At 40.9% G+C, this 15,463-nt stretch overlaps 1 protein-coding gene across 2 annotated transcripts in view; it reads left to right on the top strand.

Annotated features, from left to right (window-relative positions):
• CTNNA2 (catenin alpha 2) overlaps positions 1 to 15,463 on the top strand; it is a 1,396,423-nt gene that overhangs the window by 188,687 nt on the left and 1,192,273 nt on the right. For both annotated transcript variants that reach the window (XM_072126314.1, XM_072126313.1), the window contains exon 4: positions 8,637 to 8,803. In XM_072126314.1, the coding sequence (XP_071982415.1) occupies positions 8,637 to 8,803 (167 nt within the window). The remainder of the gene's footprint in view (positions 1 to 8,636; positions 8,804 to 15,463) is intronic.

Genomic DNA, 15,463 nt, shown 5'->3' with positions numbered 1-15,463 from the left:
ACTATAATACTGCCCCCTATGTACGGAATATAAGTACTATAATACTTCCCCTATGTACGGGTATATAACAACTATAATACTGCCCCCTATGTACAAGAATATAACTACTATAATACTGCCCCCTATGTACAAGAATATACCTACTATAATACTGCCCCCTTTGTACAAGAATATAACTACTATAATACTGCCCCCTATGTACAAGAATATAACTACTATAATACTGCCCCCTATGTACAAGAATATAACTACTATAATACTACATGATACTAAGAATATAACTACTATAATACTGCCCCCTATGTACAAGAATATAACTACTATAATACTGCCCCCTATGTACGGAATATAAGTACTATAATACTTCCCCTATGTACAGGTATATAACTACTATAATACTGCCCCCTATGTACAAGAATATAACTACTATAATACTGCCCCCTATGTACAAGAATATACCTACTATAATACTGCCCCCTTTGTTCAAGAATATAACTACTATAATACTGCCCCCTATGTACAGGAATATAACTACTATAATACTGCCCCCTATGTACAAGAATATAACTACTATAATACTGCCCCCTATGTACAGGAATATAACTACTATAATACTGCCCCCTATGTACAAGAATATAACTACTATAATACTGCCCCCTATGTACAAGAATATAACTACTATAATACTGCCCCCTATGTACAGGAATATAACTACTATAATACTGCCCCCTATGTACTAGAATATAACTACTATAATAAAGCCCCCTATGTACAAGAATATAACTACTATAATACTGCCCTCTATTTACAAGAATATAACTACTATAATACTGCCCCCTATGTACAAGAATATAACTACTATAATACTGCCCCCTATGTACAAGAATATAACTACTATAATACTGCCCCCTATGTACAAGAATATAACTACTATAATACTACCCCCTATGTACAGGCATATAAGTACTATAATACTTCCCCTATGTACAGGTATATAACTACTATAATACTGCCCCCTATGTACAAGAATATAACTACTATAATACTGCCCCCTATGTACAAGAATATAACTACTATAATACTGCCCCCTATGTACAAGAATATAACTACTATAATACTGCCCCCTATGTACAAGAATATAACTACTATAATACTGCCCCCTATGTACGGAATATAAGTACTATAATACTTCCCCTATGTACGGGTATATAACTACTATAATACTGCCCCCTATGTACAAGAATATAACTACTATAATACTGCCCCCTATGTACAAGAATATACCTACTATAATACTGCCCCCTTTGTACAAGAATATAACTACTATAATACTGCCCCCTATGTACAAGAATATAACTACTATAATACTGCCCCCTATGTACAAGAATATAACTACTCTAATACTACATGATACTAAGAATATAACTACTATAATACTGCCCCCTATGTACAAGAATATAACTACTATAATACTGCCCCCTATGTACGGAATATAAGTACTATAATACTTCCCCTATGTACAGGTATATAACTACTATAATACTGCCCCCTATGTACAAGAATATAACTACTATAATACTGCCCCCTATGTACAAGAATATACCTACTATAATACTGCCCCCTTTGTACAAGAATATAACTACTATAATACTGCCCCCTATGTACAAGAATATAACTACTATAATACTGCCCCCTATGTACAAGAATATAACTACTATAATACTACATGATACTAAGAATATAACTACTATAATACTGCCCCCTATGTACAAGAATATAACTACTATAATACTGCTCCTATGTACAGGAATATAACTACTATAATACTGCCCCCTATGTACAAGAATATAACTACTATAATACTGCCTCCTATGTACAAGAATATAACTACTATAATACTGCCTCCTATGTACAAGAATATAACTACTATAATACTGCCTCCTATGTACAAGAATATAACTACTATAATACTGCCCCCTATGTACAGGAATATAACTACTATAATACTGCCCCCTATGTACAAGAATATAACTACTATAATACTGCCCCCTATGTACAAGAATATAACTACTATAATACTGCCCCCTATGTACGGAATATAAGTACTATAATACTTCCCCTTTGTACAGGTATATAACTACTATAATACTGCCCCCTATGTACAAGAATATAACTACTATAATACTGCCCCCTATGTACAAGAATATACCTACTATAATACTGCCCCCTTTGTACAAGAATATAACTACTATAATACTGCCCCCTATGTACAGAAATATAACTACTATAATACTGCCCCCTTTGTACAAGAATATAACTACTATAATACTGCCCCCTATGTACAAGAATATAACTACTATAATACTGCCCCCTATGTACAAGAATATAACTACTATAATACTACATGATACTAAGAATATAACTGTTATAATACTATAGTAAAGAAAATGGTTCTCCAGAGATCAGAGATGATGATAAAGGTTCTCTAACAATCATGTTATCTTTCTATACAGATGTTCTTCTTTAGCTGTGGCCTCTGCACTCGAAGTGAGCACATGATATTTAGTCAGTCTTCACATCTCGCCGTTTCCCATTTGCACGCTCATTTTTACAGAAAAACAGGCAAAAAGAGAACCTAAAACAACAAGAACAACAACAAGAAGGACCTTTCTCTGTACATTATTACTGTGTTACTAATAAGAAGTCAGGAATGAATAGTGTCCCCACAGTAATATAAATCTCCCGCTCAGTAACTCGCTGCTCTCGCTGCTCAGTCTCCACTATTAGGAAACCTACAAAAAATGCAAAAAGACCAGAAACAATTTTACAAAAACTGAGTATCAGGAGCCGGTTCCCATTTTCCTGGTCATTTCTGGACATTCTTCAGGCCTTAGAACAATAAAGCACAGACGTAAAAAGGAGGAATTGTATGAGTTAAAGGCCGTCGTAACCTTAAAGGGAAAATCTCTTCTCTTCCACCAACTCCAGCTCTTTGCCTCCCTCAATAACTGCTGCTCCACTGGTTACAGCACAGCTGGAATTTTTTCTCTAGTCCCCACCGTTCCCCAGCAATCATTGTTATTAGTTTCATCACATGTTATGCTAATTAGAATCAGGGTAGTCCCAGGCGGAGTCAAGCACTGCCCACCCTATGGAAGATAATTTAATTAGCATATTTGTTGCCAAATCTAATGCCATTGATTATTTGGAAGTGGTGGGGGCTAGAGAAAAAATTCCAAACCGTAATGGCGAAGACACTATAGTGAGGTTCAATTGACTCCGTACTACTCATGCAGCGTCGGACTGGCCCACCAGAGTACCAGAGGATCCTCCGGTGGGCCCTGGATCAACCCAATACCGAATCCCAGAGCTCCATCAGAAATCAACACAATTTGAAGGCTGATAACGTTCATTTTCTGGGGGATAATAAAGAGTTGGCACCCAGATTGATTTTCTCTGCTGGGCCTAAGAAAACCCAGTCCAATATTGTGTACCTGTATCGACTGATCAGATGTTTTATGCATTATGGAGTAACACAAGAGATCAGTGCTGGCACTGATCATGGGTGTTAACCATTTAAATGCCACATAATTTAAATCCCAGCATCGTGCGGGTGCTGCCATCTTGAGAGGTATCTTTGCACCCTGTGAAATCATCAGGGAGCGACAATCTTTCGTATGACAGCATGGAATCTGTATGAGACTCCAGGACCTGTCATTTAAAGGGAACCATTCAGCATAAATATTCCTAATAAACTAATACACTTTGAAATGAGGTTTACATTGGTTGTCAAGGAGGCGGAGAGTCTAACACTGAAGTCAAGCTCTCCTCACCTCAGCATGCCCCGTTCACTGTAACTGATGGTCCTGCACCCATAGTCATCACTAACCACACTCTCTCACGGGAGGAGGTGTTCAGAGGCAGGGAGAGCTTGACTTCACTGTTAAACTCTCCGCCTCCTTGACTTTATACAACCAATTTACACCTCACTTCAAAGATGATTTTCTGGGTGATAGAACCTTGCTGGGCTAGGAAAGAAACATGATCTGTAAGGTGTAAAGCTGCTAGACAACATACTGCTAGTAGTTTATTAGGCCAATTTCTGATGACAGGTTCCCTTTAAATAGATCTCTTACAATGTGCCGGTGGTACACTATGAAAGATCATCAGTAAATTTACCATATACCGCAATACAGCTGTATAGCAGTATATGGTAGGATTATCAGACTTTAACCCTAAGGGGGTCTGCAAAAAAAAAAGTAGAAAAAATGGAATTGGAGAACTGGTACAAAAATTCTAGAACTGATATAAAATAAACAAATAAATTAATACACAGTTATACGAAAGTAAAAAAAAGTTATGTGGCTTTAGTGAAAACAGCCATTTATTTCATGTTTGACCTGTAATATCACACTTATTAATATCTCTCCATTAGTGGCTGCTAGTCTGGACCAGTGCTGGAATAATCCACTGATCAGGGGGATCAACACTTAAACCAGATTAGTTAAGAAAATTACTAGGGATCTGATGTACACAGCCCCCAACCAACATGCTGCATCACTATACATGAATTTCTACTTAGTCCCCTGCACAGTCCAGCCCACAGCCTACTACAGGTAAATCAGAATCTAGCAGCCAGGGCCACAAACTTCTAAATGTCAGGCAGTATTTTCTGCTCTCAGCTCATTGATGCCGTCTCTAGTAAATGTCAGGTGGGTTTTATGCATTAACTTTAAATATCCTTGGAGAAAGCCCCTAAGGATCCTAAATATTCAACTCTTTAGATGCCATGAAAATACTGCCATGTGCGTTTAGAGCTATAATAAGAAGCAGATAGGATAAAATGTAAAAAATAAGCAAAATTTTTTTTTTTTTTCACTAGAAATATTATTATTAATATATCAGACTCCTTTTTATTACTTGAAATTCGCTTTAAAAAAATATTGCCATTCACAGAAAAAAACAAGCCCTGAAACAGATGCCAATCTAAAGAGAGCATTAATGAAAACTCAATAGAAAAAATATGGTATTGAAATTCCGGTTCACCTGCCTGTGATTAGTTTATACCATATTTTTCGGCATATTAAGCACACAAAAAATCCTTTGATTTTCTCAGAAATCAAAGGTGCACCTTATAGTCCAGTGTGCCTTATATATGAACCGTACTTACAGACAACAGCTGCCTTGTACTGTGCACAGGTCTGCCACCTGCTGGTCATTCATCCTTATAATAAGGTGCGCCTTATAATCCGGTGCGCCTTATATATGAACCTAGACGTCTTAGCAGGCATTTTTTGACGGTGCGCCTTATAATCTGAAAAATAGGGTGAAAAACTTCCAGCACTGGCACATTGAAAAATAGTGAGTAAAATTCCAAATTCTTTATTTCATCTTGTTAAAATCTTTCTTTCAAAAAGCTGATAGCCTATCATGAGCAAAGGAGGTCGCAGGTTACGTGTTTCAAGCTCTAGCATGAGCTCTTAGTTATACCTGTATACCTAAGCCACAGTTCACACACAGAAAATACAAACAGGAATTAATGCCACATAATCTGCCAACTACCGACAGAGGAACGTTTTGGTAAGGACGTTACAGTCAATGTAAGCGTTAGCTTGTCCAGGAAAATAACAAGCCCCTACAACACAAACAATCTAAACAAACTATTTAACATAAATGAAAACTACACTTCATACCTGAAAAAGAAGACCTTCAGAGCAGCCAATCCCGAAAGATCATCCATGAAAATTACAGTTCATCCCAGTTAACACAAGTTCATACACAGTAGCTATTAAAAATAAACACAGCATCAATGTCAACTTTAGTTTGTCTCAGATGAAACAATCTCCTACAACACAACCAATCCACAGAAACTAGACATCAATGAAAGCTATACCACATCCCAGAAAAAACAAAACCTTCAGAGAAACCAATCCATAGAGAGCATCTATGAAAATTACAGTTACTCCCAGATAAAACAAGTCCCTACTCACCAGCTCATATAAATAAACACAGCATCAATGTCAACTTTAGTTTGTCTCAGAAGAAACAATCCCCTACAACACAACCAATCTACAGAAACTTAGACATCAATGAAAGCTACACCTCAGCCCAGTAAAAACAAAACCTTCAGAGAAACCAATCCATAGAGAGCATCTATGAAAATTACAGTTACTCCCAGATAAAACAAGTCCCTACACAGCAGCCAATCAATATAAACAAAGCCTCATTGGAAACTTTAGCTTGTCCCAGCAAAAACATGAACCAAAACAACCGGCAATAAACAGAAGTTAGATTTTAGAGTATCTTAAAAGCTTCTTTAATTGAGGCAAGGGGCATGGGTCCACTCATTCTCCATAAAAGCTAAGGACTAGAGATGATTGGACCTGATGGTTGGGTTCGACCACCTGACCCAGACATATTACTGGATTGGCAGCCAAACAGCCAATCCGGTAAATTGACGCCACTAGCAACTCGTCATGACTAGAAGTGGCTAGGGGGTGTACCAGGTCTGGTGGACGAATCTGAATGACGAACCCGATCATCGGTTCCACTCATCTCTACTAGGGACCCAAGTCTAAGAGAAATTCATGGCATATTCTGTGGAGTAGATTATAACCCTTCCGGCACGTGTTGCGGTGATTATATTACATTCCATATGTAGCGCCGCCAAAACCTGATAGAAATCTTTCCGCCACCTCGTTGCAGCCGCCGGAGCAACATAACACATTAGCCGCCCCGTCAATCAGAGTTTCCGAAGGTGTCGCTTTACGTTGTTGGCTTTTCACAGAATTGAGGATGCAATTATATGGTCTGGAAATTTTAATTTAATTATATGGTCTAGAAAATTGATTTTTTTTTTTAAAGACTGTTTCTCGTATTGCCCCGAGGCTACGGCGTCGTAATAAGTCAAATATTGTTTTTTTCTTTCCCGTGGAGTCAACACATGAACTTCCCTTAAAATATGATTAAAATCTAGACAGCGATGAAGAGAGAAGAGCGAGCGTCGCTATGAAATATGAGGTCGTAGGAGCTACTTACAGTCACAAGTCACAGTCTCTCTTTGAATAAGGGTCGAGGAATTGAATATTCCGGGGAATTTTTTTTTGGAAATATTTTTGGAGCGTTTGGGTCCACATTTTACTGATACAAATCCCATAAAAATTATAGTTAATTTGGTTGTCCAGCATTTTTTTATTTTTGCAATTGTTATAAAAAAGTTCTGTGTATGTGACTTTTTGACCCATTTTTGGCAGTTCTTTATTGACAGGAAGCTCCTCTCAATAGAATTAGTACTCACACCGTGTGAGGATGATATCCCACATTTGGAACCTGTATTCATCACAAAAACAAGTGTCAGATGACCCCCTTCTCACAGTGATTGACTATCTTCAATATTCCACAAATTAACTTGGCTTTTTTGGGATCTACCGTAGACCTTAAAGGAAAATAGTGTTACCAACTCCCCATTCAGCTCACCTGTGGGAAGGGGGTCAGCGAACCTTTGTTCCAGAGATGAAACCAGCATCTGTATTCAATACATTATTCATTGTAAAATCATCTATTTTTTATCATGTAAATGAGGCTGGTCACATGGTCAGAGGCAGTGATGTCACCCCTGTTACCCCTCCCCTCTCCTCCCCCTGCTCATGTCTGTGTGTAATGTATAGTAAAGCATTGCTAGTGTGAGTGCTGTACCTGCTGACATGCTGCATCCTCCTATTATACAGGTGAGACAAAGACATCAGCTACACAAGTACCTGACATGTTCTGCTATAACATGGCTGCCTGGAGCTGCTGTATCTCTCCTATACACACACACATGCACACACAGCCTGCAGGGGGCGTGGCCACCAGCACCAGGCAGCACATCATTATACAGCCTAACACCATTATACAGGCCGTCAGTCATGCACTGGGGGTGTGGCTGTACCTCCCACTCATGAATAGAGTGGACAGCTTGAATATGCTAATGCTTCATTGGACATTTCACAGGTCATTTGCATACAGCTTTAGGACCTCATTGCTTAGGTTTACAGACATGTAGAGGGACAATGAAGGGATAGAGGCAATGCTCTCTAATGGCAGTTTATGAAAATATATTTCGTTTAGGGGGTTATTTTGCATGACGGGTTCTCTTTAAAGCCAAGGAGGAGAAGTGTCTTCATCCTTGAGCCTAGCTGAATGGTTATGGTGCCACTCCTGGCTGATGACAATCCTCTTGAGAGGGTTGCGAGGGACGGTGAAAGAAGGTTCGCGTTCTCCAACGAGGATTCGGGTCTTCCGGCAATTCACTAAGGTTGTGCGCCCGATGTCCACCAGGTGTCACTGCTACGCCGAGGTCCGCCGGAGTTCACCAACCTATTCCTAGTGCATGTGAGTGATTGATTTTGCGACACAATTCGTTTTTTAAATGCCGAATCCGTCAGGTTGTCCAATGCCCAGGCCCCCGATTTTTGCCGCGTGAAAGCCGGCGCCGAAATCCGAAAATCGGCGGCACAAAAAGGAAAAAGTCGGGGAAACCCGACGAACGTACGGCTGCGGAGCCCTTAGTAAATGAGCCCCACAGTATTACATATATAGCAGAGCTGAAGTGACTGATTATAGACTTGTCACATATGTTTTCTTTCTACTTACAGGAGATACAATGAGAATTGCCTCAGCCGAGTTTGCAGATGATCCCTGCTCATCAGTGAAGCGCGGCACCATGGTGAGGGCGGCGCGGGCACTACTGTCAGCTGTCACACGCCTACTCATACTGGCAGACATGGCCGACGTCATGAGACTTCTAACACACCTGAAAATTGTAAGTATCACATGACCTAATGAGTAATGTCATGTATGTACACGGTCACATTATTACACATAATGAGGATGTCATAGAGAGGTAAGATCAGAACTAAGGATAAAGACCCCACATGAAGACAAGTCTCCTAGTACCAGCTCGCAAAACTTAATTGATAAAATGAATAACTGAATTATCAAAAAAATATCATTATATGAATTGTGTAATACCGGATGTAACTCCGGATAAGTACTGTGTATACTGTGTGTATATATATATATATAAATCCAGAGATGAGGCAGCACTCCGTGGTAAGTGGAATTGGGTGAATTCACCCTATTCCACTTACCACGGAGTGCTGCCTCTTCTCTGGATTTACTTGAATGGACCCAGGGGACCTACAGCTGCTGCACCCTCACTTACCTGTGCTGCTTTGGACTTTCCTATTTATATATATATATAAATATGTGTGTGTGTGTGCAGCACTACTACTCCCATATAGTATACATGAGAATAGTACTACTCCTCCTATCCTGTATATAAGGGCACAGCACGGTACTACTACTCCTAGCCTGCATACATGGGAATAGCACAGTACTACTACTCCTATCCTGTATTTATGGGTACAGCACAGTACTACTACTCCTATCCTGTATATAAGGGCACAGCACAGTACTACTACTCCTATCCTGTATACATGGGAATAGCATAGTACTACTACTCCTATCCTGTGTATATGGACACAGCACAGTACTACTACTCCTATCCTGTATACATGGGAATAGCATAGTACTACTACTCCTATCCTGTGTATATGGGCACAGCACAGTACTACTACTCCTATCCTTTATATATGGACACAGCACAGTGCAACTACTCCTATCCTGTATATATGGGCACAGCACAGTACTACTACTCCTATCCTGTATATATTGGCACAGCACAGTACTACTACTCCTATCCTGTATATATGGGCACAGCACAGTACTACTACTCCTATCCTGCATATATCAGCACAGCACTGTACTACTACTCCTGTCCTGTATATATGGGCACAGCACAGAACAATACTCCTGTCCTGTATATATGGGTACAGCACAATACTACTACTCCTATCCTGTATATATGGCCACAACACAGTACTACTACTCCTATCCTGTATATATGGGCACAACACAGTACTACTACTCCTATCCTGCATATATCAGCACAACACAGTACTACTACTACTATCCTGTATATAAGGGCACAGCACAGAACTACTACTCCTATCCTGTATATATGGGTACAGCACAGTACTACTACTTCTATCTTGTATGTATGGGTACAGCACAGTACTACTACTCCTATCCTGTATATATGGGTACAGCACAATACTACTACTCCTATCCTGCATATATCGGCACAGCACAGTACTACTACTCCTATCCTGTATATAAGGGCACAGCACAGAACTACTACTCCTATCCTGTATATATGAGCACAGCACAGTACTACTACTCCTATCCTGTGTATATGGACACAACACAGTACTACTACTCCTATCCTGTGTATATGGGCACAGCACAGTACTACTACTCCTATCCTGCATATATAAGCACAGCACAGTACTACTACTCCTATCCTGTATATATGGGCACAGCACAGTACTACTACTCCTATCCTGTATATATGAGCACAACACAGTACTACTACTCCTATCCTGTATATATGGGCACAGCACAGTACTACTACTCCTATCCTGTATATATGGACACAGCACAGTACTACTACTCCTATCCTGTATATATGGGCACAGCACAGTACTACTACTCCTATCCTGTATATATCAGCACAGCACAGTACTACTACTCCTATCCTGTATATATGGGCACAGCACAGTACTACTACTCCTATCCCGTATATATGGGCACAGCACAGTACTACTACTCCTATCTTGTATATAAGATCACACCACAGACTACTATTCGTACCCTCTATATATGGGCACAGTACTACTGCTCCTATCCTGTATACAGGCAGTCCCCGGGTTACGTACAAGATAGGGTCCGGAGGTTTGTTGTTAAGTTGAATTTGTATGTAAGTCGAAACTGTATATTTTATAATTGTAGATCCAGACAAACATTTTTTTGGCCCCAGTGACAATTTGAGTTTAAACATTTTTTGCTGTAATGGGACCAAGGATTATCAATAAATAGAGATGAGAGAGTATACTCGTCCGAGCTTGATGCTCGGACGAGTATTTCCCCTGCTCGAGATCGAGCATTTAATTAAAAAAACACAGTGAAGAACAATGAAGAATAGAATAAAAACAGTGAACACAGGATCATTTAAGTGAAGAACACAGTGAAAAACACAGTGAAGAATAGATTACAGATGTTCGGCACATCTGCTTACTTATCGGGAGATACGCGCGGAACGGTGAGAACAAAATAGTATGTGAAAACAATATATATGTGTGAAGAACACATTGAAGAACACGGTGAGCAGGACAGAGACATCGGGGGCAAAGCAGCACGGAGGCATCGGGGGCACAGCAGCACGGAGACATCGGGGGCACAGCAGCATGGAGACATCGGGGGCACAGCAGCACGGAGACATCGGGGGCACAGCAGCACGGAGACATCGGGGGCACAGCAGCACGGAGACATCGGGGGCACAGCAGCACGGAGACATCGGGGGCACAGCAGCACGGAGATATCGGGGGCACAGCAGCACGGAGACATCGGGGGCACAGCAGCACGGAGACATCGGGGGCACAGCAGCACGGAGACATCGGGGGCACAGCAGCACGGAGACATCGGGGGCACAGCAGCACGGAGACATCGGGGGCACAGCAGCACGGAGACATCGGGGGCACAGCAGCACGGAGACATCGGGGGCACAGCAGCACGGAGACATCGGGGGCACAGCAGCACGGAGACATCGGGGGCACAGCAGCACGGAGACATCGGGGGCACAGCAGCACGGAGATATCGGGGGCACAGCAGCACGGAGACATCGGGGGCACAGCAGCACGGAGACATTGGGGGCACAGCAGCACGGAGACATCGGGGGCACAGCAGCACGGAGACATCATGGGCACAGCAGCACGGAGACATCGGGGGCACAGCAGCACGGAGGCATCGGGGAGCAGCACGGAGACATCGGGGGCACAGCAGCGCAGAGAGATTGGGGAGACTTCAGAGGAAGAAGAGGAGCGGATCCTGGGACAGCGTATCTCCCGACAAGTAAGCAGATGTGCCGAACATCTGCAATCCATTCTTCACTGTGTTTTTCACTGTGTTTTTCACTTAAATGATCCTGTGGTCACTGTTTTTATTCTATTCTTCACTGTTCTTCACATCTGCTAACTTGTCGGGAGATAATATACGCGCGGAACAGTGAAGAATAGATCGCAGGTGTTTGCATACATCTGATAACTTATCAGAAGACATTCTTTTTCAATTAAATAAAACATTTTATTCCCGAACCATGGTCCCTTTGAAAAATGCTCGAGTCTCCCATTGACTTTAATGGGGCTCGTTATTCGAGACGAGCACTCAAGCATCAGGACAAGTTCATCTCGAATAACGAGCACCCGAGCATTTTAGTGCTCGCTCATCTCTATCAATAAAGCTTCATTACAGACACCTTACAGCTGATCATTGCAGTCTGGGACTATAGGAAAGCATTCAGAACGCTTCACCAGAGATCTTAGTCTGTAACTATGGGTTGTCTGTAAGTCGGGTGTCCTTAAGTAGGGGACCGCCTGTATATGTACATGTGGCTTACTTCTCACTACTGTATAATTTGTACTTGTTGAGTACTATATAGCAGTATATATTTTGTTGAGTACCATATAGCGGTATATTTTGTTGAGTACTATATAGCAGTATATATTTTGTTGAGCTCTATATAGCAGTATATTTTGTTGAGTACTATATAGCAGTACATTTTGTTGAGCACTGTATAGCGGTATATTTTGTTGAGCACTATATAGCAGTATATATTTTGTTGAGTACTATATAGCAGTATATATTTTGTTGAGCACTATAAAGTGGTATATTTTATAGAGTACTAAATAGCAGTACATTTTGTTGAGCACTGTATAGCAGTATATTTTGTTGAGTACTATATAGCGGTATATTTTGTTGAGTACTATATAGCGGTATATATTTTGTTGAGCACAATATAGCGGTATATATTTTGTTGAGTACTATATAGCGGTATATTTTGTTGAGTACTATATAGCGGTATATATTTTGTTGAATACTATATAGTGGTATATTTTGTTGAGTACTATATAGCGGTATATATTTTGTTGAATACTATATAGTGGTATATTTTGTTGAGTACTATATAGCGGTATATATTTTGTTGAGCACAATATAGCGGTATATATTTTGTTGAGTACTATATAGTGGTATATTTTGTTGAGTACTATATAGCGGTATATATTTTGTTGAGCACAATATAGCGGTATATATTTTGTTGAGTACTATATAGTGGTATATTTTGTTGAGTACTATATAGCGGTATATATTTTGTTGAGCACTATAAAGTGGTATATTTTATAGAGTACTATATAGCAGGACATTTTGTTGAGCACTATATAGCGGTACATTTTGCTGAATACTATATAGCGTTTTTTTTGTTGAGCTCTATATAGCGGTATATTTTGTTGAGTACTATATAGCAGTATATTTTATATCTTATAAAGTATCTTTTATATTTTATATCTGTTGAGCTTTATCCTTTGAGGCTTGGCCCCGGGCCGTACAGATAAAGTAATTGAAATGTCCTATTGATTAAGCCAAGTGCTACAAATTAGGTCAATGTCTGTACAGATCAAGTGATTGACCTATCCCAATGATCATGGGATCATGTTGGTTCCTCGAGTGGAATGACTTAGGTATCGGAGCTCCATTCCTGACCACCCGCAGATAATTGGATTGCCAGTTAGTCGGCACATCTGTTTCCTCATCAAATATCAAGGATTTGCATGGGGAGAAATGTAAAAATGTCAGCGTCGGAGAAGTAATGGCGCAGCCTCACACTTCCCGAGAACGTTTGATCCCTGTCACTATGGGGTTAAAGTAAGCGCATTGCTGGCGTATCGTAATCAGCTCTTTATTACATGAAACTTGTGACATTTTGGGAGGGGATCGGGAAGTTCTGAGATGATTAGGAGACTCCAATTTGTTTATGGTGTTGTGATTACGATCCAAATGTAGTACGCAATGTGGGGCCCCTGGGGGCCCGTCTATGTCTTACCTCCTCCTATCGCTTTTTGATGATCTGAGCCTCTATCCTCCAATTATGTTTGATGATTGACTCCACAGCAGTGATGGAATATAATATCATAGTTAGTATCACAGTCATGGGAGAGATCTTTGCTTATTCCCATATTACTGTATCCTCTATATACATGAGGTTGCTCTATCAGTACATAATCTGTAATGTCCTAGTGGATGGGTCATTACTACCCTTATCTTCAGTTAGCCCCTTTGTTCACTGGAGCTAGTCTGGCCAGCTTCCCCATGCTACCATTGACCATCCTTTCTCTATATTTCTTGAGTTCCCCTGATGTCTTTTGCCTTTGTATCTGCAAATTTGTGCTAACAACATTGCGGCCCAAGCAGCAGAGTCCATCTGGCTCCTACTAGCTGGTCCTCTGACTACTGGACTAGGACTGAGCTTAGCTCCAAATTTCTGATCCACAGCCAACCAATCCACTGCCTTGTTGGTGCCTGCAGGAAGGAGTTTTTCATGATTTCGGAGTCAAGATTGGTCCCTTGCAACTGCCACTAACACCACAGGCCTCTCCTTCATCTTCTGCCCTGGGATAGTAATAATGATTCTTTATTTATATAGCGCATACAGAGCTTGACAAATCAGTCCCTGCCCCCACGGGGCTCACAATCTAATCAACCTACTAGTATTTTTTGGAGTTTGGATGTTTTGGGATCTATCACTGCACACACACTGGAGTGCCCTAGGTGGATCCCTCCAAAGTGGTCTCTTCCTCTTCTTGCATCTCCCCGCTGGCCCAGACAGGAGTGCAGACGTTACTGTATTTTTGCCCCCTCCATCATAACCACTCCCATAGTAGTGTTATTAGGGGCGTGACAAAGCCTTCAGCACGCCCCTCAAACCCCGACTACCGGAACGGTTATGATGGAGGTGTAGTGCAGACAGGTAGTCCCTAGTCCTGCTTGCAGTAAGTCACATGACCCATCAGTCCTGATGGCCTTACACAAACTTTACCAGGTAAAGTGCTACATGGGTTAATCTATTAGGGTCTTGTCCTCGTAAATTTTTTTGACAAATCCCTTTAAGCTATGTCCTTCAGCATCTTGTACTCTTTAGCCTGTTTCCTTTAAGTAGATTTTAACTCAAAGGGGTTGGCTACTTTTCTATAAATCTCTTCCATCAGACGGGCCTCTGCATGTATATGCACCTGTATCTTTGCCTCCTTTGAGAGCTTCAGCTTTTCCCTGTTCTCCCCATGCCTCCCTCTGCATATATAAACAGATTCCCCTCTCTCATTGCTCCAGCCCGTCCTCATGGCATCTCCCACTGTGTCTCTCTCTTTCTCTCTCACTGTCCCTCCTCACTGACTGAGACAAGAAGAGGGGAGGAGACAGATTGTGATGAGTCATAATCTCCCTTGGCAGCTCCTCCTATTCATCAGAGCTT

The sequence above is a fragment of the Engystomops pustulosus genome, chromosome 1 (assembly GCF_040894005.1).
Source record: "Engystomops pustulosus chromosome 1, aEngPut4.maternal, whole genome shotgun sequence".
Taxonomy (NCBI): Eukaryota; Metazoa; Chordata; class Amphibia; order Anura; family Leptodactylidae; genus Engystomops; species Engystomops pustulosus.
Note: the sequence above shows the minus strand (reverse complement) of the source record. Positions and strands in the feature narration are given on the sequence as shown.